This window comes from Anolis sagrei, chromosome Y (genome assembly GCF_037176765.1).
Source record: "Anolis sagrei isolate rAnoSag1 chromosome Y, rAnoSag1.mat, whole genome shotgun sequence".
NCBI classification, from domain to species: domain Eukaryota; kingdom Metazoa; phylum Chordata; class Lepidosauria; order Squamata; family Dactyloidae; genus Anolis; species Anolis sagrei.
Window position 1 is genome coordinate 71,320,459 of NC_090035.1, and position 27,285 is coordinate 71,347,743.

General features: G+C 43.2%; 1 protein-coding gene across 1 annotated transcript; it reads right to left on the reverse strand.

The window, feature by feature from the left end:
* LOC137095246 (atypical kinase COQ8B, mitochondrial-like) lies at window positions 1-27,149 on the reverse strand. Its single transcript, XM_067461700.1, has 14 exons — window positions 26,910-27,149; window positions 21,869-22,111; window positions 20,701-20,767; window positions 19,233-19,310; window positions 18,755-18,874; window positions 17,300-17,385; window positions 14,606-14,746; window positions 13,465-13,546; window positions 12,303-12,396; window positions 11,006-11,147; window positions 10,464-10,571; window positions 10,287-10,352; window positions 8,727-8,813; window positions 1-3,412 (listed from the first exon to the last, which is right to left on the reverse strand). The coding sequence occupies exons 1-14, from the start codon at window positions 27,012-27,014 to the stop codon at window positions 3,110-3,112; spliced, it is 1,722 nt and encodes a 573-aa protein (XP_067317801.1). The 5' UTR covers window positions 27,015-27,149; the 3' UTR covers window positions 1-3,109.
* Window positions 27,150-27,285: the final 136 nt, after the last annotated feature.

The following is a 27,285-nucleotide window of genomic DNA, read 5'->3' on the forward strand; positions in this document are numbered from 1 at the left end:
AACAACAATAATAATCTTTATTTAATACCCCGCCACCATCTCCCCAATGGGGACTCAAGGCGGCTTACATGAGGCCAAGCCCAGCAGCATATTACAATAAAATAAAACCAAAACACAATAGCAACACAATAAAATACATGATGTGAAACTAGTAGAAGTAAACCAGGATCCAAACCGAGCCAGTTTTGCCTCTCAAGAACTCAGAATGTTGGCCTTTCTTCTGCTCATTCAGTACAAGAGGGGATGCAATGGAAGTTTGCAAAGATCAAAGGGGAAAGCTATGTGCGAGACTGATGCATTCAAGTGTAGGTTCTAGGTCCGCACTGATGTTCACATTGGAAAACCCCGCAGCTACATCACTTCTTTCCCCACATTCAGGGCTCGCACATCAATTGAGCTATTAATTTATTTTGTTTTCCGTTTGGGCAGAGGGGCTGGACGCCCGCAATCTGTCGCCACCCACCCTGAAATAATAAAAAATCGAATGCCCACATTTCCCGATGGTTAAGCATCGGAGCCACAAAACTGGGCAGAAACAGGAAGCCCTCCCACCAGGCGGGAAGGGTGCTTTTAAAACAAGGTTAAATCGAACAGCGGTCCACTTCCAGGATTGCGTGGAGTCAGGCACACGCCCTGCAATGTAAACATCCCAAAACAGCAACTCAGCTTTCCTCCGCCCACCCACCTTTCCTCTTCAGCCAATTTGCCCTATAAGAAACCTCCCTTTAGCTTCTCCAGATCTCTGTTTCAGTGCTAGGGAAGCCAAATTATTATTTAACTACCAATTGATGTAGATACCATATGTACAATTGGTATTGAGTTTTTGCTGCAAGGATAGCGCCCCATCGCATTCACTACTATTAAAACCTTTGATCTGGCTATCCCTTACCGCCAACCCATAATGTTATAGGAACAAAGTTTAAAAAGAGAGAGGAGGAGAATTGCATCCTTAAGCAGCACTACTCATGAACAGCTTGCTGACCATGGGCTCTGCATTCTTTCCTACACACTTTTTGACCACATCCTGCTGAACTTGCAACAATCTACTCCATAAGTAATAGCTTATCATATTCTATCCATGTTGTTGATCTCCTAGTTGAGCGCCCAACATTGGCCTGGAGATACAGGGAAGCCAAGAGCTCTAAAAGGGCTGCTGTGAGTTTTCTAGACTGTATGGCCATGTTCCAGAAGCATTCTCTCCTGATGTTTCGCCCGCATCTATGGCAGGTATCCTCAGAGGTTGTGAGGTACATTGGAAACTAAGCAAGGGAAGTTTATATATATGGTGTTGGAACATGTAAAGAAATCAGTTAGTGTGTGTTAACTGTAAAATAAGATGCACGAAACTGGTCGGGCTATGCCAGGGAGCTGGCTGAGCCTGGGACTTTTGGATACTGTTACATTTTTCAGGCTTGAGCTATGCAAGTCCTTGTAGATAAGTAGTGAGACAAAGAGAGACAGTTTGCTCTTGCTTCATGAGCTGCAGGAGGAAGATTTTCCACATGTACAATGAAAGGCCATTTTAAACCTCTCATGAAAGGATGATGCAACCGATCACATGAGTGTAAATATGCTGTTCTGAATTACAAAGAGTAAACTACTTGGTTTATTTTTCTTTCCCTGGCAAGGCACTGTGTGGACTCATCAAATGTGAACTACACGTAGTTTATTATACATTACGCCATATGTGGTAGATCCAGGGTGGCAGAAAAACTCTTGTTTGTTGGAGGCAAGTGTGGATGTTACAATTAATCACCGTGATTAGCATTGCAAAGCCTTAACCAGTATTTTAAAAAAACTCTAAAATTAAGACAGTGCATAAAGAACCACCCTCTAAAAACAGGGGAATTCCAAACATGAAACAATCAGGGCCAGCTAACACCTCCCAACAAAGGATTCCCCCAGGCAGCAACCACCCAGGGCTTGAAGTTGCAAGGCTTTGCAGTGCTAATCAAGGTGATTAATTGTAACATTCGGACTTGTCTCCAAAAGAAGAGTTCTTTCTCCCTCCCTGGACCTTCCACAGATATATAAGCCTCCCTTAATTAGTTTCCAATATACCTCACAACGTCTGAGGATGCCAGCCATAGATGTGGGCAAAACGTCAGGAGAGAATGCTTCCGGAACACAGCCATACAGCCCGGGAAATTCACAGCACCCCAGTGATTCCAGCCATGAAAGCCTTCGACAATACGTCAGGAGAGAATGCTTCTAGAATATGACCACACAACCCGAAAAACCAAAAACAACCCTACGACAACAGTCCTAAAAGGTCCGAGAAAAGACCTCTGGCCTAGCCTGCAAAAGATGGAGGGTCTTCCTGGCTGCTCTTTGGTGCAATCAGCAGTCCTGCAAATCAGATTCATTTCTGAGCTTATTTAAACCATTTGCTTGGGAACGGGAAGTTTGAAAACAAGAAGGCCATCCATTCTCTTTGTCGATCCCACCTCCATATTTCTTTCCTCTATGGCTCAGTGGACTGAACTGCATGTTGTGGCACCATTCACGTAACACAAGAAAGAATAAAGGGTGCCTGGTCCCATTCCCTCCCCCCCCCTCCACCTGCATATTTTGTCCCAATGCATCCACCCTTTATCTACATATATCCCTACCCCAAAGGCAAATGTAAGCTGGGGCTGGAGAGGCAATGGGAAGACACAAAGGATGAGCAGAACTGTCCAATGTTGAGCTAGACGCAGTAAGATTTCATCTCTAAAGATGGAGAGAATATCCATTGTCCACACATTAATATCAGGAAGACATCACAGCACCAACCGAGAGAGTGTAGGAGAGCAACACAGTAGACAGGGATAAAGTTCTCTTGGTTCAAGAGAGGTCCCAGGAGCTTTGAACAGTAAAAATAAAAAAAGGTAAAAGTGGATAAGACAGCAAATGCCAAGGCAGCCCAGAATCCAGTCCTGGAGTGTGTCAAGTCAGCAATTGGTACAAAAAGGGACTGGTGGGGAGAGATTCTGCACCACAATCGACACAATCTACTGTAGGATCAGGCCCAACTATTAGGCTCCATCTCAGTGCGGCAGAAATATTTTTTTCCAATAATCCATTTGAGTATAGCAACATATCACAGCCACAAAGCTGCTGTTTTGCACTATGACCCTTCCGCCAATGCGGCACCTCGTCCTCGTGCAACGTATTGGGCATAGGCCTCTTCGAACATCTCGCGGCAAGGGATGATGGCTCCAAGGCGGGCGCAGATGAGGAAGGAGCCGGCCATCTTGCGGTGCAGGGAGTAGCTCTCCTCCGGTGGAGGGCTCAGGCGGTGCTTCAGCATCACTGGGACGAGGTCCTGGATGCCCCGGGTGGTGTTCTGGGTGCCAAAGTTGAAGGGACCGTGGGTGGAGAAGGCCTCCCCCAGAATCATCACGGCATCCACGTGCGCCTCCTCAAACACCTGGAGAGAACAGGGAAGTCACAATTCCAACCACAGCTTGCAAGGGACACTTTGGGGAAGACTACGCATCCCAGGTCATGGAGATCAACTTTTAACCTGAGATCCTACACCACTGAGATACAAGTATAGTTTTACATAAGGAGTGAGCAAATTAAAGCATGTAGGACTCCAATGTTTTCCTCAAATGCACCCTACGAAGTGTCAGGGACCCTTTTTTCCTTCAGTGCCTTCAGTGATTGAATGTAAGATTCTCCCTGACCACACTTTGCACATAAACCATCTAGGAATTTAAGATCGTCTGGGGAGGCCCTGCTTTCAATCCCATCTGGCAGGGACGAGAGACAGGGCCTTCTCAGTGGTGGCCCCTCGGCTGTGGTACTCCCTCCCTAGGGATATTATATCGGCCCCCTCCCTCCTGACCTTCCGAAAAAAAGTAAAAACCTGGCTCTTTGAACAAGCCTTTGGAAATGCAGTGCAATAGACAAACATGGAATTCTGTAAGGTGCACTTTATTTTATGGGTTGTGCAATGAAATCCTTCCTCATTCCTGGAGCCTTCTCCTTATAAGTTACACTGTCCTATCTGCCAGTGTTTTTAAATTTTTTTATAATTTTATCCATACATCTGGCCCCGCCTAGTATAATTTCCTGTGTTTTTAATGCTTGATTTTATATTGTTGTGTTGTATATTATTTTGATTTTGCATTTTATGTATTTTGCTTGTTTTACTGTGTCTTGTGTTATTGCTTGTATTGTATTGATGGGCATGGCCTCATGTAAGCCACACCGAGTCCCCCTGGGGAGATGGAACAGGGTATAAATAAAGCTTTATTATTTATTATTATTACTTCCCTTGCTTAAAAGGAAAACTGAAGACACAGGTTCACAGCTTGGGAGTGATCCTGGATTCATGGCTGAGCCTGGAATCTCAGGTCTTGGCGGTGACCCAGGGAGCATTTGCACAGTTAAAGCTTGTGCCAGCTGCGCCCATACCTTGGGAGGCCTGACTTGGCCACAGTAGTCCACACTCTGGTTACATCCCACATAGACTACTGCAATGCACTCTACATGGGGTTGCCTTTGAAGACTGTTCAGAAGCTTCAAATGGTCCAGTGGGCAGCAACCAGGTTGCTAACTGGAGCACTGCTCAGGCAACATACAACTCCTCTGTTGCACCAACTCCACTGGCTGCCAGTTTGCTACTGGGCACAGTTCAAAGTGCTGGCTTTAGCCTATAAAGTCCTAAATGGTTCCGGCCCAGCTTACCTGTCCGAATGTATCTCTCCCTATAAACCATCTAGGAATTTAAGATTGTCTGAGGAGGCCCTGCTCCCGATCCGGCCTTCTTCGAAGGCGTGTTTGGAGGGGACAAGAGACAGGGCCTTCTCAGTGGTGGCTCCTCAACTGTGGTGGCCCCTCAAATCCCTATAGATATTCGATTGGCTCCCTCCCTCCTAACCTTCCAAAAAAAAAAGGATTGTTGTTGCTGCTGTGTGCTTTCAAGTCATTTCAGACTTAGGTTGACCCTGAGCGAGGACCGGGTAAATGATCTTGGAGGGCCGTATCTGTCCCCCGGGCCTTAGTTTGAGGACCCCTGGCTTGGACAATGCTACTGGAAAATGATATTAACAGGAAGACACTGGTTATTATATGTTTTAATGTTTTTTGCATGGATTTTATAATGTTGTTTTAAATGTTTTAACTGTATATTGTGGATTGTTCTGGCATCGAATTGCTGCCAATTTGTACCCCCGCCGTGAGTCGCCTTCGGGTTTGAGAAAGGCGGGATAGAAATATAGTAAATAAATAAAAAGGGTTATTTGTGCCATTTTATCTGTTTGGCTTCTTTTGTACCTTTTAGGGAGGTTTGAGGGGAACAAGGAGGCAAACTGCAGCCTTTTCCCATGTTTGGGGGAAATTGGGCTGGTCTGGAAGCAAGAAATTGTTTGAAAAACAGCCTGAAAAAATCTTTGGGAGTCTGAGGGAATCTCATGGATTGGGCCTAAGGTTCTCAGAAAATGAATTTGTTCAACCTCTGCATTCACAGTGAGTGCACAATGACTCTCCAGAACTGAAGACAGATGTTCCTCATCAGAAAAAGTATTCAACCGCTACGACAGGCGAATTTATACAAGTGGAAGACACTAATAAGATTCCGGTCATTGTCATTAAAAAAACATTTCCAAATTCTGGTTGCAATGCATTGTCAAGCCATAGCTTTAAACCACAAACCAACTTCCCATACTGGAAATGTTTTTTTAATCCCCCCCCCCCCAACCAAAATATATTCCATTGGTAACACATGTTTACATGATTCCCCCTCTTTCTCCCTCCCTCCCCTCCCTGGGAACAGTTTGCAATTTTTGCTGTATTTATTACGATTGTTCGATCATGACGATAATCTTGTTTCATTCCTTATATTTATCTTCCCCTTTATTCTGTAAATTAAGTCTTTCCATTTTGTCTCCCATGACTTTCTGATTTGGCTCATCCTGTAGTTACTTTTCCTTTCTCTAATGTAGTCTAGGAGGAGGTAGGCTGCTAAATATTTATACCATGTTTTTGTGTCCCATTTCTTTTGGTCCTTCCAGCCTAAATCAATTGAGGCTTTAATTGCATCTAACATGGAATTTATTAATCCTTCCCATTCTTTAGATCCCCTTTTGCCTTCGGTTTTCTGGAGGAAAAAATGTTACTGCCTCTGCAGAGCCCTCCATTCCACCTATAAGGACTTCTGCATCATCTGCATATAAATTATTTTTATTTCTTCTAAGGGTTCTATCGCTAGGGCGAAGAGTAGTGGAGAGAAAAGGCAGCCTTGTTTGGTTCCATGCTGCAAATGTGATGAGTGAGGAGCATGCAAGGATCGCATCTGTTAAAAACATGAATATGACTTCTTGTGGGGAAGCCACTGAGAAGTTGCAACTAGTTACCCTCCTCCCACATGGACTCGAAATCGTAAACCATGTCAGAGCCATTTTTCTTATAAAAATTAATCTGTACCCACAAGCATTCTATACGCTTCCAATCAACATTCCTGCTCCTCCTCAAACTCAATAAAGTTTAATGATCTGTCACAATACTGGCCTCTCTTGAAAGTTTGGCCAAGTCATTTTTTTCATGATACGATCCACAAAAGTCGCACCAATCCCGAAGCCATCCAAATTGGGATGTTTGGGAAGAATAATATGGGAACACACCCTGGGCCTTAGAGTGATAATCCAGGGGCAAAAGGAATTCCTGGGGGCTTTTTGACGTTACAAAATTACATTGCTCTCATTCCACATCAATGACGCAGTTCTATCCTACGGAATCCGAGGATTTGCAATTTAGGGATATATACTTAGAACCCTCATTTGGAGAACTCTAAGGCCTTCTCAGACCCCAAGAACCTCTTTGATGCAGCTATGGCTGTGAAGCAACCTTTGGTTCTATCCTATAGAATCCTGGGATTTGCAGTTTAGGAATTTTTTACCTTTCTCATCCAGAGCGCACTAGGGCCTCACGAAACTATAAATCCCCAGACGTCATAAAAATTAAAGTGGAATCACAATGCTATGATTATAAGAGCCCTGGGGGAACATCAATGCTATTGAAAAGACAAGGGAGTATATTTACGGGCTTTGTAAACACAACTGAGCTTTGGATTTCCATCCCCATTCCATGATGGAATGACTTGAGCTTCTCAGTTTATGCAGGACCTTGGGAAGCTATCCTCAGCAAACCTCACTTCTCTACTCTGAAAAATGGGGAGGCTAATAAAGGTAAAGGTTTCCCCTTGACATTAAGTCCAGTCGTGTCCGACTCTGGGGGGTGGTGCTCCTCTCCATTTCTAAGCCGAAGAGCCGGCATTGTCTCTAGACACCTCCAAGGTCATGTAGCCAGCATGACTGCAATGAGTGCTGTTACCTTCCCACCAAGGCGGTACCTATTAATCTACTCATGTTTTGGAACTTCTAGATTGGCAGAAGCTGGGGCTAACAGCAGGAGCTCATCCCGCTCCCCGGATTCGAACTGCTGACATTTCAGTCAGCAAGTTCAGCAGCTCAGTGGTTTAACCCTCTGAGCCATTGGGGGATGCTACTATCACCATATTTCACAGTCTTCATATATTAGGACAGCTGAGTTGAAAATAATATTATAAACATCTCTAAAAACTTGGTGCGTCTTAGAATCACAAGTGTATCTTGTTCATCTGTTGCTATTTTTCATGTGGTTTGTTTACAGTTAGGGTGGGGTGGGTTATTTTTTTCTTAGTCTAATTTTTACAGCATTGAATGTTTACTGATATTTGTTGTTAACCTCCCTGAGTTCCCTTGGGGAATAGGGCGGGATATAAATAAAACTTTATTATTATATTATTATGGTACTATTATGTATTTTTGGTGGTAGTATTGAAATTAGGGTGTGTCTTACAATCAATGGCGTCTTACAATTAAAGAAATATGGCCTAATCAAAACAGACCTTAGGATTTATATAATAATAATAATAATAATAATAATAATAATAATTTATATTCCACCCTATCATTCATTCTTATGGATGGCTATAGCTCAGGCATGGGCTGTTAGGAATTGTGGGAGTTAAAGTCCAAAACACCTGGAGGACCGAAGTTTGCCCACACCTGCTCTAGCTTAACATAACCACAGAACAGATCCCAGAAGGTGGTGCTGTTCTATCTAACCATATCAGATACTGGCCAGAGAAGGAAGTCTGTGGCCACTTGCCTTTCGAAAAATTGACAATTCCTGAAGAAAGGCCTTCTCGATGTCACTGAACTTTAACTTTCAGCCTTCTTCACTACTGGGATTCCTGGGAACCAAAGGTCACCAAGTTCTGGAGCATTACACAATTCACACCCTGTTCTAGATTACTCCTGCAATCACGCGCACCGTGTGACAAATATACATAGCCTGGACTGAACAAGGGTCTTGAAAGGCTCTGCGAAAGAGAGGCACAGATGTTCCTAAATCAATAGGATTTTAGATTGTTTTAAGGGGATCATAAATTTCTCCAAACAAGTTGGAAAGGTGTTGATATTAAAAGGAGATATGCTTATGAGAAGAATAACTGCAACCATTACACTTTTTCCCCGTGTCAGGAGAGATGTGAGAAACTGTCCCCTCTGGTGTACACTAATTTAAGGGGATAGTAACATGCAGTATGTTAGGCAGTGGTGGTGTAAATGAGACTCTACCTTCTCTTGAATCCTGCAGCTATCTTGTTGCCAGGCCATACCCCTTCCCTTGGCAGAGTTTCTTCCCAATCTCTGGCAAAGCAGACTTCATCATCCATTAGGCTCAGATGCACTTACCTTGGTCTCAAACCCTGTCATGAATTTAAGGTCTTTGGATTTCTGGAGGACTTTGGCCCTGTCCCCATCAGCAGCTGCTCTCACCACCTGGTCACACAAGAAAAGAATTTGGTCATGTACAGATACTCCTCTAAATCAGCGGTTCTCAAAGTGTGCTCCATTGAACCTTTTTCCCTTGGCCTCCTTGTCTCCAAAAGCTGTTTTTCCTCACTCCCCTTGCTGCCCAGATCCTTTATGTATTATTGTCTGCATGTGGCACTTGGAGCTCTTCTGTGTGCTGCCCTGAGTCCCTTTGGGGAGATGGTGGCAGGGTACAAATAAAGATTATTATTATTATTTTACTGACACAAAAACATGGTATGTCACAGCAAACAAGATATATGTGCTGGATTATATCACAAAATCACAAGTCAAACACTTCCCAAGTGTTTAACACTGGGTGATGTATTTTCAAATGATGCGCGCAGATCCAAGTAAGGTGGCTTTTTGCAGTTGACAGATCGTGATTTTGTCAATGTTTATTGTTTCCAAATTCTGGCTGAGATCTTTTGACACAGCACCCAGTGTGCCGATGACCACTGGGACTACCTGTACTGGTTGATGCCAGAGCCTTTGCAGTTCGATTTTGAGGTCTTGATAATGGCTGGGTTTTTCCTGTTGTTTTTCCTCAATGCGACTGTCACCTGGTATGGCAACATCAACAGTCCAAACTTTTTTCTTTTCTACAATCGTGTCTGGTGTTTTGTGTTCCAAAACTTATTTAGTCTGGATTCAAAAGTCCCACAGTATTTTTGCGTGTTCATTTTCCACTACCTTTGCAGGTTTATGATCCCACCAGTTCTTTACTACTGGCAGGTGGTATTATTATTATTATTATAAATATTATTATTAACCTGTCCGAATGGATTCTCGCCTATGAACCATCAAGGTTGTTATGATCTTCTGCTCTCGGTCCCATCACCTTCGCAATCGTGGCTGGTGGGGATAAGAGACAGTGCCTTCTCAGTGGTGGCCCCTCGGCTGTGGAACTCTCTCCCGACAGAGATTAGATCTGCCCCCTCCCTCCTGACTTTCAGAAAGATGGTAAAATCTTGGCTCTGGAACTTAGCATTCTCAGATTGATGATCGAATCAATAACTGTTGACCACAAGGCAGATGGTGGTGAATTTGTGATTTACCTTGACGAATTGGCTTTATGTAATTCTTGATCTGTATTTTAATGTGTTTTAATGTATTAATGTACTATGATGTTATTATGTTTTAGTTTATTTGTATATTGATTCTCTGTTGTTAGCCGGCCTGAGTCCCTCCTTGGAGGTTGAGAAGACCGGATTATAAAAGCTCTAAATAAATAAATAAAATTTCCCCCCTAGCCTTTTTTGCTTCCATTGAACATGCAGGGGCAGGATAGATGGAAGTAGCAAAGATAGCAAATTGGGCAGTGAATGCAGTTTCCCTCCTGTGTTCAAAAATCTGTGAAGACTAAAGATGAAGCTTCTCTCTTCCTTATTGCAAACCATCAGCTTTCCTGCCCCACCTGGGCATAAATTTAGCACTTACCTCAATGTAATCATCGGTGAACTCCTTGCTGAAGTCTCGACTGGCCCCAAAGTCCAACAGAGTAACCTGGAAAGAGCATGGTGTTAGACATGTCACTAGCATTACATGGAGCTGCAGGGAGGAGGGATTCGAGTCTCATAAACTCAAGGGAAAGGGCTCTTCTTCTCACTGTCAAACCTTGTGCCTCTTAGCATCATAGAAGAAATTAGACCAGTTTGGATCGGTTTGCATGAAACGGAATTCAAACAGCTCCTGGAGACACAGGCGAAGGATGTGTGAGCAGATCTGGAAAGAGGAAAAGACAGACTGAATGACCCTTCAGCATGGCCTGGAAGGAGTTGGCAATCCCTTTAGAGTAGGCATGAGCAAACTTTGGCCCTCCAGGCGTTTTGGACTTCCTAACAGCCAGTGGCCAAAGTTTGCCCATGCCTGCTCTAGAGTAATTTCACAAGCAGCAGTCTATTATATTCAATATAATTATATTATAATATAGTACTACTACTAATAATATGATATTATAATTATATATTTTATATTACACGTAATATTACTAATAACATTACAGTATAATGGAATAGTACAATATAGTAATATATAATACTAATATTGTGCTATGCCAATAATCTAATATTTTGTGTTTACATATTACTTGTAAGCCACTCTGAGTCCCCTTCAGCATATAAATGCCATAAATAAATAATAAATATTCAGTTTCTCACCTCATTACGGACCTCCTGGTCGAGAGCCTGGCACTGGTCAAGGGGGACCCCGTCAATCAGCTCCATAGATAAGACCCTCCTAGTGGAGAGCTCATTAATCACCTTTGGCACCTCAAAGAAGGGGTCTCCTTCCAAAAGCTGCCTGTAGAAAAAAAATAGTGGTCAAGAAGCCTTCAGCAAGGAAACCACATAGTCCTATATCCCAGAATATCAAGGCAGAAAATCCCACAATATGAACTGAGTTATCTGAGTCCACACTCAGATAATGTGGGATTTTCTGTCTTGATATTATGGAATATAGGGCTGTGTGGAAGGCCCCTGAGGCCCTTTCTACACTGCTATATAACCCAGGTTATAATCCAGTCCAAAGCAGATAATCTTTATTTTATATGGTATTGTTAAAGGGATTTTAGACTGCATCTCCGTTGAAGGGAAGCGAAGGACTCAGACAAAGCGCGCATTAGAGTATCTGCTTTGAACTGGATTATATGTCAGTGTAGACTCATATAAACCAGTTCAAGGCAGATAATTTGTATTTTATATGGCAGTGTAGAAGAGGCTTTAGATGGCAACGGAGTGCAAGGAGAGTTAAGGACTGAGACAAAGCAGATACTCCATCAGATTATTTACTTTGAACTGTATTATATGGCAGTGTAGACTCATGTAAGCCGCCCTGAACCCCTTCGGAGAGATGGTGGCGGGGTATAAATAAAGCTTTATTATTATTATTATTATTATTATTATTATTATTATTTAATCCAGTTCAAAGCAAATAATCTGTAATTTATATGACAGTGTAGAAGAGGCTTTAGACTCCAAATCAATGCAAGGGAAGTGAAGGACCGAAACAAAAAAGACAATAATTATCAAAACAGGTAATTCACATTATCTGCTTTGAACTGGATTATATGAGCCTACACTGCCTTGAATTGGATTATATGGCAGTGTAGACTCATATAATCCAGTTCAAAGCAGATAATGGGATTTACCTGTTTTGATAATTATATGGCAGTGTAAAGGGGGCCTTAGTCTCTTCTCAAAACTGGGCAAAGCTGAGGAAGTGAAAATGGTGCCATATTACGAAAAGAGGAAAGGTTGGAAAGGCGAGATCTCATCCAGAGAGACGTAGAAGGAGTTTGGAAAAACAAAGCTTATAGGTCTATGAGACTGGACAAGTAATTATTCAGGAGTAGATCTTAAATGGAGAAGAAGTTAAGAATTATTTTGAGAAATATGAAGGAAGCATCCCAGAGGGAAAGAAAAACCCCATGGATCCTAGAGATTTGTTCTTGGCTACCTGAACCTCCTGGCACAGTCAGCTTCCCGTTCATAGTCACATTCCCATTCCAGCTCCTTCTGCAGGACTTGCAGAGTGTTGTCTGCAAAGAGACCTAGAGGAGGAAGAATATGCTTCCATGAGGTGAGAAGTCTTAGTAGTTGACTATTTTCCTTTGCAGAATAAAGCTAGTGCAAAAGCTCCATATACTTCCAGTTTTACAGGCATAATAATAATAGGGAAAGGTTTCCCCTTGACATTAAGTCCAATCATGTCCAACTCTAGAGAGTGGTGCTCATAGATGTAGGCAAAATGTCAGGAGAGAATGTTTCTAGAACACGGCCATACAGCCCGAAAAACCTACAACAGCCCAGTGATTCTGGCCATGAAAATTTTGACAGTATTTTCTGTTGGTCAAGGGGATTCTATGTGGGAAGTTTGACCCAATTGTATTGTTGGTGGGGTTCAGAATGTTCTTTGATTTTAGGTGAACTATAAATCCCAGCAACTGCAACTCCCAAATGTCAAGGTCTATTTTCCCCAAACTTCACCAGTGTTCACATTTGGGCGTATCGGGAATTTGTGACAAGTTTGGTCCAGATCCATCATTGCTTGAGTTCACAGTGGATGTAGGTGAACTAGAACTCCAAAACTCAAGGTCAATGCCCACCAAACCCTTCCAGTATTTTCTGGAATATCATGGGAGTTCTGTGTGTCAAGTTTGGTTCATTTCCATGGTTGGTAGAGTTCAGAATGCTCTTTTGATTGTGGGTGAAATATAAATCCCAGCAACTACAACTCCCAAATGAGAAAAAATGTATGGGGTATTTGTGCCAAATTTGGTCCAGTGACTGAAAATACATCTTGCATATCAGATATTTATATGATGATGCATAACAGTAGCAAAATGATAAGTTATGAAGTAGCAACGAAAACAATTTTATGGTTGGGGATCACCACAACATGAGGAACCTTATTAAGGGGTCACGGCACTAGGAAGGTTGAGACACACTGCTCTAGGATGTAAGGACCCCAGCAGATTAATGGGGTCCAACCTGAGTAGATCCCTGTCTGGATAAAATAGTTTTCGCAATGCAACAACTCTCATGGCCACAAGAAGCTACAGGATGTTTCCAAACTCCTCCCAATCTTTTCCTTCCCACTCACAGACCACAGGTATTACCTTCGGGGAGTGCGACACTCATCTTGAGGACTGAGAGAAGGTTATCCACATCACTTCGGATACTCTGAGCAATACCTGGATACTGCAGGGAAAGGTAGAGAGAAAAATACCTCTTTACACCAGGACTGGCTAAACTGTCTGCTCAAAGGGACATAGAATAATGGTCTTTGGACTTCAGGCATGTAGCCAGTGTCTTTTCCCACCAACCTCCACTTTGCAGAGCAGTGGTTCTCCACCTGTGGGTCCCCAGGTGTTTTGGCCTATAACTCCCAGAAATCCCAGCAAGTTCACCAGCTGTTAGGATTTCTGGGAGTTGAAGGTCAAAACATCTAAGATACAGAATGGGGGATGCATGGCTCGAGAGCATACGTGTAAAAAAGATCCTCATGGACAACAAGTTAAACATGAGCCAACAATGTGATGCGGCAGCAAAAGAAGCCAATGGGATTTTGGCCTGCATCAATAGGAGTATAGTGTCCAGATCTAGGGAAGTCATGCTCCCCATGCTCTATTCTGCCTTGGTTAGACCACACCTGGAATATTGTGTCCAATTCAGGGCACTACAACTGAAAACAGATATTGACAAGCTGGAATGTGTCCAGAGGAGGATGACAAAAATGATTAAGGGTCTGGAGAACAAGCCCTATGAGGAGCGGCTTAAAGAGCTGGGCATGTTTAGACTGAAGAAGAGAAGGCTGAGAGGAGACATGATAGCCATGTATAAATACGTGAGAGTGAGTCATAGGGAGGAGGGAGCAAGCTTGTTTTCTGCTGCCCTGGAGACTAGGACGCGGAACAACGGCTTCAAACTACAAGAAAGGAGATTCCATCTGAACATTAGGAAGAACTTCCTGACTGTGAGAGCTGTTCAGCAGTGGAACTCTCGGCCCAGAGAGTGTGGTAGAGGCTCCTTCTTTGGAAGCTTTTAAACAGAGGCTGGACAAAGCACCATCTGTCGGGGGTGCTTTGAATGCAATTTTCCTGCTTCTTTGGCAGGAGGTTGGACTGGATGGCCCATGAGGTCTCTTCCAATTCTATGATCTGGGGACCTATAGGTTGAGAACCACTGCCATAGAGAATTGGGGTGTTCTAGACTGTGCACGTATCCAGCCCTCCCAATTCCTTCCCAACTCAGCCTTACCTGGATCTTCATTGCCATTTCCGTCCCATCCTTCAACACTGCAAGGTGCACCTGTCCAATGGAGGCGGCTGCAAAAGGCGTTTCCTCAAATGAGGCCACTTTGTCCCGCCAGTCAGCACCTAGTTCTTCCACCAGCACCCCCTGGAAAGCCAGAAGAAGAGAACCTCAAACAGGGCACCATTCAGAAAGAGCCACTACAACGTATATCAGACTAAGGGCACCACAACTATTTATTTACTGTATTTTTTTTACCCTGCTCTATCTCATCCGCTGGACTCAGAGCAACTTGGTGGTACAGTGTTCCCTCACTTATTATTCTTAGTGTTATGTTCCAGGACCACCCGTGAAAAGTGAAAATCCACAAAGTAGGGATGCTATCTATCTATCTATCTATCTATCTACACACACATACATGTAAATATATATGTAGTAAGAGGGCACAGGAAGACAGTTACATCTTGTCTCCTGTGTTATGCTATTAATATAATATAATATATTGCATATACTGTATATACTCGAGTATAAGCCTAGTTTTTCAGCCCTTTATTTAGGCTGAAAAAGTCCCATTTGGCTTATACTCGAGTCAATATTACTTATTATTTAATTCTATTATTATTGTTATTATTTTACTCTATTATTATTACATTGATTATTTTACTTTATTATTGTTATTATTACATTTATTACTTTACTCTATTATTACTGTTATTATTACATTTTTATTACTTTACTCTGTTATTATTACATTTATTATTTTACTCTTTTAGTACTGAAAGGATGTGCAAACATATTTACACTGAAAAAGGTTGGTATCATGGTTTAATCAGAGTTGGACAGTCTTATCTTAAATTACAGTTTTATGTAAATATTCAAAAACATGTAACCTACTAATGCCTCAATTAATGTCATAGTATTGGAATCTATTTTTATTTTGGAATTTACCAGTAGCTGTTGCATTTCCCATCTTCGGCTTACACTCAAATCAATATGTTTTCCCAGTTTATTGTGGTAAAATTAGGTGCCTTGGCTTATATTTGGGTCGACTTATACTCGAGTATATACGGTACATATAATATTTATGATATTATAATGTAATGTTCCAGAACCACCCACGAAAAGTGAAAATCCATGAAGTAGGGACGCTATCTATCAATCTATACACACACAAACACATGTATATATACGAAGAGAGGGGGCCCAGGAAGGCAGTTCCATCTTGTCTCCTGTGTTATGCTATTAATATAATATAATATATTGTATATACATTTAATATTTATGATATTATAATGTAATACAATATAATACTACTAATAATAATATGATATTATAATTATATATTTTATATTATATGTAATATTACTTATAATATTACAATACAATGGTATAATACAATATAGTAATATATAATACTGATATTGTGCTACGCTAGTAATATAATATATTGTATGTATATTTATCTTGTAAGCCGCTCTGAGTCCTCTTCGGGGACTGAAAGGGTTTGGTGGGCACTGACCTTGAGTTTTGGAGTTGTTGTTCACCTACATCCAGGGAACACTGTGGACTCAAACAAAGATGGATCTGGACCAAACTTGGCATGAATACTCAATATGCTCAAATGTGAACACTGGTGGAGTTTGGGGAAAATAGACCTTGACATTTGGGAGTTGTCGTTGCTGGGATTTATATCAAAGAGCATTCTGAAGTCCACCAATGCTGGAATTGAACCAATCTTGGCACTCAGACCTCCCATGACCAACAAAAAATACTGTGTTGTTGAAAGCTTTCATGGCCAGAATCACTGAGTTGTTGTAGATTTTTCAGGCTGTATAGCCATATTCTAGAAGCATTCTCTCCTGATGTTTCGCCTGCATCTATGGCAGGCATCTTCTGAGGATGCCTGCCATAAATGCAGGTGAAACGTCAGGAGAGAATGTTTCTAGAATATGGCCATACAGCCCGAAAAACCTACAACAACCCAGAAAATACTGTGTTCTCTGATGGTCTTTGGTGACCCCGCTGACACCCCCATCACGACCCCCACAGGAGTCCTGACCCCCAGGATGAGAAACTAAATCAGCAATCCAAATTGTGCTCGGTAGCAAATTGGCAGCCAGTGGAGCTGACACAGCAGGAGAGTTGTATGTTCCCTATGTGCTACTTCAGTGAGCAGCCTGGTAGCTGCTCGTTGGACTAGTTGAAGCTTCTGAACATTTAGCTCTTCTATGTCAGAGGGGACATTCCGGAGCAATTGTGTCAACTGCCTTAGTCATCTCCCCATTCCACAGAGTGACCGAAGCATTGACAGGATCACCTACTGAGGTGGCGGGAAATTCCCCAAGAGCCATCCCAAACTATGACAATTGCTTTGAGGCTGAACATAAGGATGTTCTGAGGCTATACAGAATAACTTCCCAGCAGTAGGCAGAATAACTTCCCGGCAGTGGCCTTAACACTAGCATTTTCTCCTGTGTGCACAAACTTCCTGATTATTGGTCTCTTTTCTTCTCCCTCCATGCCTTGCCAAGGACCAGGATACAATGGCATGTATCCAAAGGTAACCACATCCTGCTTCTATGCTGTACATGACCACAGCAGCCATTCTCAACTCTCACAACGTGCCTTCATGCAACCCCGCCCACAGCTGTGACATGAGATGGCCTACCCTCCCTAAATAAGCACACATGAGTGACGCACCGTCATCTGAGAGGGCGGCATGAAGTCTGCACTCTGGCGCACACGCTCGAAGATTCGCTGCAGCTGAGGACTGATGAAGCTGTTGTCTGTGGGGAGAAGGGTTAAGTGGGATAAGTGGATATTCTGACCATCACTTGTTTTACTGGAATGCAGGTGCACCATCTCCAAGAGATGGCAAGATGGGTTGAGTCATCAGTTTTGTTTTTGTTTTGTTTTTTCAGGTCAGGAGCAAATTGAGAAACTGCAAGTCACTTCTGGTGTGAGAGAACTGACCATCTGCAAGGACGTTGCCCGGGGGGGATGCTAGAATGTTTTGATGGTTTACCATCCTTGTGGGAAGCTCCCGCATGGGGAGATGGAGCTGACAGAGGGAGCTCATCCATGCTGTCCCCAGATTTGAACCTCCGACCTGTCGGTCTTCAGTCCTGCATGCACAAGGGTTTAACCCATTGCGTCATCGGGGGCTCGTATCAATAAGATAGGATAGAAGAAGAATCACCAAATTAAAATCACTACTGACCAAAAGGTCATGAGTTCAAAGTCAGCCCGGGTTGGAGTAAGCTCCTGACCATTTGTCTAGCTCACTGTCACCTTTGCAGCCCGAAAGTTGCATCTGTCAAGTAGGAAATTTAGGTACTGCTTATGCGAGGAGGCTACTTTAACTAATTTACAACACCAGAAAACTCTCCAGCAGCATGCAAAAGAATGAGGAAGTACTCTATCAGTGTCACAAGTGGATGGTGAAATGAGAGCTCCCCTGGTGGCTGGAATTTGAATCATACCCTCATCAAGCTAGAAAGTTAAATAGCCTTTGTGTGTCTGTCTATATATGTTGTGTGTCTGTGGCATTGAATGTTTGCCACGTATATGTGCATTGTGATCCACTCTGAGTCCCCTGCAGGGTGAGAAGAGTGAAATATAAATACTGCAAATAAATAAATAAACCAATCTGCTCTAGCGAGACAAAATGTAACACCATTTTGTTCCTGTGTCATATCATTTCCTAACTGGTTCTATCATAAAAACATGGGGAAAAGTTATGAAAATGTAAAAACTTTGTAGGACATCCTACAGCACATTTTGCTATAGTTTTCCAATGAATATTTCAACCAATTGAACATAGTTTGTGTCAGCAACAAAAACAAAGTTTCTGGAGTATAACAACTACATTCAATGTAAATACTGCTCAATTAAACAGGAAATAACACTCTCAAACCAGGAACAGATTTTTTTCAAATGCAGGTAATGGCTACCCTCTTATCCTACCCTGTCTGGCAGACATCTCACATTGAGAGTCAGAGAAAAACTCTGGACAAACAAGCCTGGATTTCGGAATTTATTCTCATATGAAGGTCAGACCCTGAATCAATTTGTTTCCAGTAGTCTCCTGTATGGAATCACAGGAAGGTATGGAGGAAGAGACGAAAGAGGACGAAGGAAAGGTTCAGTTCATACCTTGAATGCTAAGCATCTGTCCAATCTTGAGGGCTGCCCCACGCATCTTGCAGAGAGTATCCACAATCCGCTCCGCATTGGCCTCTGATAGGAAGGGGCTGGATTCTAATAAGCTGCCATCTGCAGAGATAATTTGTGGAAGATAGGTAGAGTCTGAAGCAAGGTAGCAAACACCTGCCAGGCCCATCAGCATTGCCAGAACTCTTGGTGGCATTTGATTCTTTCTAGAGCAGGGGCTTTTGCTTCCCATTTCTTTTGTTGTTATTCATTCGTTCAGTCGTTTCAGACTCTTCATGACCTCAAGGACCAGCCCACGCCAGAGCTCCCTGTCGGCTGCCACCACCCCCAGCTCCTTCAAAGTCAATCCAGTCACTTCAAGGATGCCATCCATCCATCTTGCCCTTGGTCGGCCCCTCTTCCTTTTTCCTTCCATTTTCCCCAGCATAAATGTCTTCTCTAAGCTTTCCGATTTCCTTACCTTTGGATTTTTGCTCCCCATTAAAAGAGTTCTTTGCCACTTCCACCAAGGCTCCAAGTCCCAAACCCACAGCCAAACCTAAAAATAAAGGATCGGATTAGAAGATAGTCTGGCTACTTGGGTCCTACTTGGGTCCTCAGGAGAACAAAGCAGCTGGTGTGGCCAAGAAGTTACTCCACAGTTGGAGACCCAAAAGCATTGATTTCAGCACCCCTCCAGCACCAAGTTGATTTGTTTGTTAATGTACGAGGGTTGAATGAAAAGTAATGCCTCCCCCTTTGTTACTTGGGTTTGGATGGGAATATTTTAATAAATCAAATGCAGAAATAATCCTTAGAATGTGCTCTTTAACTACCACTATTTACTTTTCCACATAATCACCATACAATTGTATACATTTCTGCCAACAATGAACAAGTTTTCTGAAGCTGTCACGGAAGAAGTTGATACTCTGTTTTTGCAACCAGCGTCTCACAGTTCTCTCATCCTGGGTACCCATCGTGCACAGATCTTCCGATAGCCAAGCAAAGCAATAATGTGGCCCACACGTTCTTGTGAAATGCCAATTATGCTTGAAATTTCTGAGTGATATGACGATCGTCCTGAATCAATCTGTCAACCTTTTGCTTGTGAAACCTGGTGGGTGCTACCACAGGACATCTAACTCTTTATTTGTCACACAAGTCAGATGTTCCCACCTCAACATCTTTAACCTCACTCGCTCAGTGACACAGTCCTCACATCAACACAATCACCATAAAGAGCTTGCATTTTCTGATGAATCTCCTTTGGGGTGACACCTTCTGCTGTCAAGAATTCAATGACTGCACGTTGCTTAAGTCGCATTGACCGACCGTCTGCACAGGGTTCCATACTTTGCACTTTAACAACACAATTGTTCAATGCTAAGGCTTCCAGCCAAAATGGAACTGTAGAGGAAAGTCTAATGAACAAGCCAATACATGCCGCATACCAGTACTGCCATCTGTTGAGTGGTTTACGAAGGTGGAGGCATTACTTTTCATTCAACCCTCGTAGTTTAGACCTCAATGGAGGTGGATGCAGTATGCTTTTGGACTTCAATAGAAACAGATGTCTTTTTGACTTATGCAAGAACAGTTACTACATATTTGCTTTGAGAAGCAGTGAGTACAATTATACAGTTGGGACTTTCTTTATATGCTTAAATAGTTTGGAGTATGGACTATTGATTGAAAATGATGCCTTGTGTTCTCAATACAGAGAAACGACATCCTATCTGTAACTGAACTTTAATAGGAAATGTGTCTATATGCTGAATTAATTCAAGACGTTTATGAGTAAACAAGATATTTTACTTTTAAAAGAAGACTTTTGCTTTTGTCTCTGAGTGCATATTTTTAAACTAAGAGGTTTCAACATTAACCCCTCTCGCATGCGCACATACATGCACATGCTCATCCTCAACTGCTCACACCACAAACCTCACCTCCAAAGTTTGCAAACCGCCCGACGCGTGTAACTGGCACTTTCCGCTCCCGGGCTCTCTCACTAAGCTATGGAATAAAGCAGAAATGAAAGAAACAGAAATCAAAGCCAAGCAGATGCCAGAGAGAGACACCTGTTTGGGAGCTTCCCAGAGGCAACTGCCCAGCAATAGAAACACAATGTGAGGCAGGACAGACATGCCTCTATTCTGCCTTGGTTAGACCACACCTGGAATACTGTGTCCAATTCTGGGCACCACAATTGAAGAGAGATATTGACAAGCTGGAATGTGTCCAGAGGAGGGTGACTAAAATAATCAAGGGTCTGGAGAACAAGCCCTATGAGGAGCGGCTGAAAGAGCTGGGCATGTTTAGCCTGAAGAAGAGAAGGCTGAGAGGAGACATCATGAGGTCCATATATAAATATGTGAGGGGAAGTCTCAGGGAGGAGGGAGCAAGCTTGTTTTCTGCTGCCCTGGAGACTAGGATGCGGAGCAATGGCATCAAATGGTAGGAAAGACGATTCCACCTGAACATTAGGAAGAACTTTCTGACTGTGAGAACTGTTCAGCAGTGGAACTCTCTATCCAAAAGTGTGGTGGAGGCTCCTTCTTTGGAGGCTTTTAAACAGAGGCTGGATGGCCATCTGTTGGGGGTGCTTTGACCACGATTTTCCTGCTTCTTGGCAGGGCGTTGGACTGGATGGACCATGAGGTCTCTTCCAACTCTATGATTCTATTATTCTCTGCCTTCATTCTAACCAAAAGGTAAGTGATGATTTCAAATATTATTCCAGCTCTGATCCAAACAGAAAATTAATTGTTTGGGATACAGATACCACACTTAGTCAGTCCTTATTCTGAGTTTGCATTTAAAGATGCTCTTTTCTTGTTGCTGATTCCAGAATTGCACTCCTGACAGACTCCCCAACCAAAATGCTACTTATATAAGAAAAATTATAGTTTACGGGGAAGAGGCATCGTCTTAGTACACGTCCCTTCCGGCCCACTGGACTGACATTTGCAAAAGCATAGTAGCCTGCTCAGCCACATTCTTCCACTGTCTACAGTCAGTTGGGAAATGGGTGGCGTAATGGAATCAAGCCTCAAGGAGAGGCAGGTAATAACATTTTTATTTATTATTATTCATTATGCAAGAAATAAGCCTTACCTTCTGTCTCACTTTTACCATGCTCTCCGGGTCTTTCTTAGAACGAGATTCCCTGGCTTTCTGGATGTCCTCCTTTGTCAGGCCTCGGGATGATGCAGTCTGGTGAATCAGACGGGGATGCCCTAAACTGGGACCAGCTGACCACCCTGAAGGGTTTGTGATAGGGCTTCTTTCCCATATTGAGCATTTCCCCTGGCAAGGAACACTTTCTTTTTGGAGAGATGCCGACTGCTCCTGAGAGTCCTGTAGAGAAACAAACCACTGCCTGTCAGTTTATATTACAGATATCCTGCTCAGAAGCCCCACTACTTTCCAACCCCATCAATGGCTTTAGGAGCAAAGAAAGAGCCAAATCCAGGGCTGACACCACTCAGGTATACGTGTCCTACCCATTGCCAAACAACAAGGGTTGAATGAAAAGTAATGCCTCCACCTTCGTAACTCCTCAACAGATGGCAGTATTTGTATGCAGCAAGTACTGGCTTGTTCAGTAGACTCTCCTCTACAGTTCAATTTTGGCAGGAAGCCTTAACATTGAACAGTTGTGTTGTTAAAGTGCGAAGTATGGAACCCTGTGCAGACGGTCGGTCAATGCAATTTCAGCAACGTGCAGTCATTGAATTCTTGACAGCAGAAGGTGTCACCCCAAAAGAGATTTATCAGGGAATGCAAGCTGTTTATGGTGATTGTGTTGGTGTGAGTACTGTGCGTCGTTGTGCAAGTAAGTTTAAAGATGTTGAGGTGGGAACATCTGACAAAGAGTTGGACGTCCTGTGACAGCAACCACCGAGTTTCACAAGCAAAAGGTTGACAGATTGATTCAGGACAATCGTCGTATCACTCAGAGAGAAATTTCAAGCATAACCAGCATTTTACAAGAACGTGTGGGTCACATTATTGCTTGGCTTGGCTATCAGAAGATCTGTGCATGATGGGTTGCGGAAACAGAGTGTTAACTTATTCCGTGACGGCTTCAGAAAACTTGTTCATTGTTGGCAGAAATGTATCCAATTGTCTGGTGATTATGTGGAAAAGTGAATAGTGGCAGTTAAAGAGCACATTCTAAGGATTATTTCTGCGTCTAATTTATCAAAATATTCCCATCCAAACCTAAGTAACCAAGGTGGAGGCATTTCTTTTGGAGAGGAGGAGGCGTATTTGCTGTGGGATGGTTTTGCTTTCGTTTCTGCTGGATCTAATCTATTCCAGAAGGATGGCATGGAACAACAGCTGTGAGGCTTCAGGTAGGCTGATCTTGCACACCCCTTTCGATCCAAGGTGGTCCTTTAGGCTCTGAACATTTCCACGAAGAGCCACATCATCATCTTCATAAGATGGCATTCAGTGGTGGCTAGTAAAGCAGGGGCAAACTGCATTAACACAACAGTGTAGATCAGTGGTTCTCAACCTGGGGGTCCCCGGATGTTTTGGCTTCTTACATTGCCTATCTCCCAGTGTTTTAAAAATATTTTAAATTTTTATTCTGAAGTGGCCCTGCCCTGTGGAATGTCTTGTGTTTGATGTTTGATTTTATACTGCTGTGTTGTTTATAATATTGGTTTTTGCATTTTATGTTTTGTGTATACTGTGGCTATTGTGTTGATGGGTGTGGCTTCATGTAAGCTGCCCCGAGTCCCCCTGGGGGAGATGGAGTGGGTTATAAATAAAGTATTATTATTATTATTATTATTATTATTATTATTATCTCCCAGAAATTCTAACGGATTTCTGAGAGCTGAAGTCCAAAACACCTGGAGCCCCAAAGGTTGGGAACCACTGGTGTAGATTAACCCCTAGTCCTTTCATTTCCATCTATGCTAGTGCTTCCCAACCTTTGGGCCAGCTGTTAGGAACTTTGGGAGCTGAAGTCCAAAACATCAGGAGGCCCAAAGGTTGAGAACCACTGATCTATGCAATGGAAAATCACAGACTTTACAGACCACAGATTTATGCAGCCAGCTAAGTATTGTTAGATTGCAATTAATTGGGCCACAGTGGTGTAATGAGTTAAACCGTTGAACTATTGAATGCTGACCTAAAGCATGGCAGTTTGAAGCCATGGGTTGGGATGAGCTCCTGCTGTTAGCCCTAGCTCCTGCCAACCTAGCAGTTCGAAAACATGCGAAATGTGAGTAGATTGATAGGTTTTTTTGTCATGTCAGGAGAGACTTGAGAATCTGCAAGTCACTTCTGGTGTGAGAGAATTGGTCGTCTGCAAGGACGTTGCCCAGGGGACGCCCAGATGATTTGATGTTTTATCATCCTTGTGGGAGGCTTCTCTCATGTCCCCGCATGAAGAGCTGGAGCTGGTAGAGGGAGCTCATCTGCTTCTCCCCGGATTCCCAAGTGTCGAGGACTGTGTGATGTATCGGTGAATAATGCATGCAGATCCCAGTAAGGTGGTCTTCTGCAGCTGGCAGATTATTATTATTATATTCTCGGCAACCTCGGCCAGCTCAGTTATAAAGGTGAGGAATGCTGGGAGGTATAGTTCTGATGAACTGAACACTCCGCTGAGAACGCACACTACAAAGTGAAAAAAAAGAAAGCACTCTGCCAATTGAGCCTGCTGTTTAACTAATAAGCAGTGGGATCTCTATTAAGGCTGGAAGTGTTAATCAGCTTACTTGGGATCATTCGTCTATGGGAGCTGATGTTTGCGAGCAAGCCAGGCAATCTTGAATCAACCGCACAACGGAATGTGAATCACGAATATTCCAAATTAAAATATGAACAATTGTCCTTGGAGGGTGTATCTATACCAGGCATGGGCAAACTTGGCCCCACCAGGTGTTTTGGACTTCAACTCCCACAATTCCTAACAGCCAGTAGGCTGTCATGGCTCAATGCTATGGAATCTTGGGGACTGTAGCTTTAGTGAGGCACTATTTGGCAAATAAGGTTAAAGACCTTGCAAAACTGCAAATCCCATGAGCCATGGTAGTTAAATGGATGTTAAACTGCATTAATTCTACAGTATCTCCATGGGGAATGGAAGGAATTGGCACTTTTTAAGCTAAATATTTGCTTCTCAGTTCCTCCCACAAGTTAGGGCAGGATGCTTGCCATAGATGCAGGCAAAACGTCAGGAGAAAATGCCTCTAGAACATGGTCATATAGCCCGGAAAAACCCACAACAATCCGCAATGTAAATATCTGATATACAGGATTTATTTTCATTCACTCGACCAAATTTGGCACAAATACCCGATACATCCAGATTTGAACACTGGTGGGGCTGAGGGGGGTTGATTTTGTCATTTGGGGGTTGTGGTTGCTGGGATTTATAGTTCACCTACAATCAAAGAGCATTCTGAACTCCACCAATGATGGAATTTAACCAGATTTGGAAGACAGAACTCCCAACACCAACAAAAAATACTGGAAGGGTTTGGGAGTTGTAGTTCACCTACATCCAGAGAACACTGTGGACTCAAACAATGATGGATCTGGACCAAGCTTGGCACGAATACCAAATAATCTTGAACGTGAACACTGGTGGAGTTTGGGGGAAATAGACCTTGACATTTGGGAGTTGTAGTTGCTGGGATTTATAGTTCACCTAAAATCAAAGAGCATTCTGAACTCCACCAATGATGGAATTGAACCAGACTTGGAACACAGAACTCCCAGAACCAACAGAAAATACTGGAAGGGTTCAGTGGGCATTCACCTTGAGTTCTAGAGTTGTAGTTCACCTACATCCAGAGAGTACTGTGGACTCAAACAATGATGGATCTGGACCAAACTTGGCTCGAATACTCAATAAGCCTGAATATGAACTCTGATGGGGTTTGGGGGAAATAGACCTTAACATTGGGAGTTGTGTTGTTGTTCATTCGTTCAGTTGTCTCCGACTCTTTGTGACCTCATGGACCAGCCCACGCCAGAGCTCCCTGTCGGCCATCACCACCCCCAGCTCCTTCAAGGTCAGTCCAGTCACTTCAAGGATGCCATCCATCCATCTTGCCCTTGGTCGGCCCCTCTTCCTTTTGCCTTCCACTTTCCCCAGCATAATTGTCTTCTCTAGGCTTTGCTGTCTCCTCATGATGTGGCCAAAGTACTTCAACTTTGTCTCTAGTATCCTTCCCTCCAGTGAGCAGTCGGGCTTTATTTCCTGGAGGATTGACTGGTTGGATCTTCTCGCAGTCCAAGGCACTCTCAGAACTTTCCTCCAACACCACAGCTCAAAAGCATCGATCTTCCTTCGCTCAGCCTTCCCTAAGGTCCAGCTCTCACATCCGTAGGTTACTACAGGGAATACCATGGCTTTGACTAGGCAGATCTTTGTTGCCAGTCTGATGTCTCTACTCTTTACTATTTTATCAAGATTGGACATTGCTCTCCTCTCAAGAAGTAAGCGTCTTCTGATTTCCTGGCCACAGTCTGCATCTGCAGTCATCTTTGCGCCTAGAAATACAAAGTCTGTCACGGCCTCCACATTTTCTCCCTCTATTTTCCAGTTGCCAATCATTCTTGTTGCCATAATCTTGGGGGGGGGGGGGGGTTATGTTTAGCTGCAACCCAGCTTTTGCACTTTCTTCTTGGGAGTTGTAGTTGCTGGGATTTATAGTTCACCTACAATCAAAGAGCATTCTGAACTCCACCAATTATAGAATTTAACCAGTCTTGGCACTCAGACCTCCCATGACCAACAGAAAATACTGGAAGGGTTTGGTGGGCATTGACCTTGAATTTAGGAGTTGTAGTTCATCTACATCCAGAGATCACTGTGGACTCAAACAATGATGGATCTGGACCAAACTTGGCACGAATACTAAATAAGCCCGAATGTGAACACTGGTGGAGTTTGGGGGAAATAGACCTTGACATTTGGGAGTTGTAGTTTCTGGGATTTATAGTTCACCTACAATCAAAGAGAATTATGAATCCCACCAATTATAGAATTGGACCAAACTTCTCACATGACTAATAGAAAATACTGTGTTTTCTGATGGTCTTTGTCAACCCCTCTGAGAAACACTGACTTAGGGATTTCCTGATTGCATATAAGCACAGTTCCCTTCCTACCCAGACTTACCCTCCTGTGGCTGCTGCTATTGGCACTGATAGGCCGCCATAGGGTTGCCCTCCCATTGGGGACAACCCTGGCCCCCAAACACCGAATCCCCCTTCTCCAAGGCATCTCAGGTGTGCTCAGGGTGAGGGATCTGGGGTCATTGGGAAGCCTGACCCGGAACTGGGTGCATTTCAAAGGAATATTCAAATACTGCCGGTTTCCAGTTGCCTCCCACTCCTTCTGCACCGACTTCCGGTTGGAGGCTCAACGAGCAGGAGAAAGTGGCCAATCACGAGGCATCGCGTCATTCCTCGAGTTCGGAGAGGAGGCAGCCAATCAGGCGCGAGGAGCCGAACGTTCTGTCCCCGCCCACTTTCATTCATGTTCTCATCCTGAA

Bases quoted from the DNA above. Each gene is read 5' to 3' on its own strand.
- LOC137095246 (XM_067461700.1), bottom strand. From the start codon at position 27,014: ATGCCTTGGAGAAGGGGGATTCGGTGTTTGGGGGCCAGGGTTGTCCCC. The intron at 18,875-19,232 runs GTAAGGAAATCG...TTATCTCTGCAG, and splicing joins TGGGGAGCAAAAATCCAAAG to ATGGCAGCTTATTAGAATCC. The intron at 12,397-13,464 runs GTAATACCTGTG...TTCCTCCTCTAG, and splicing joins GAGTGTCGCACTCCCCGAAG to GTCTCTTTGCAGACAACACT.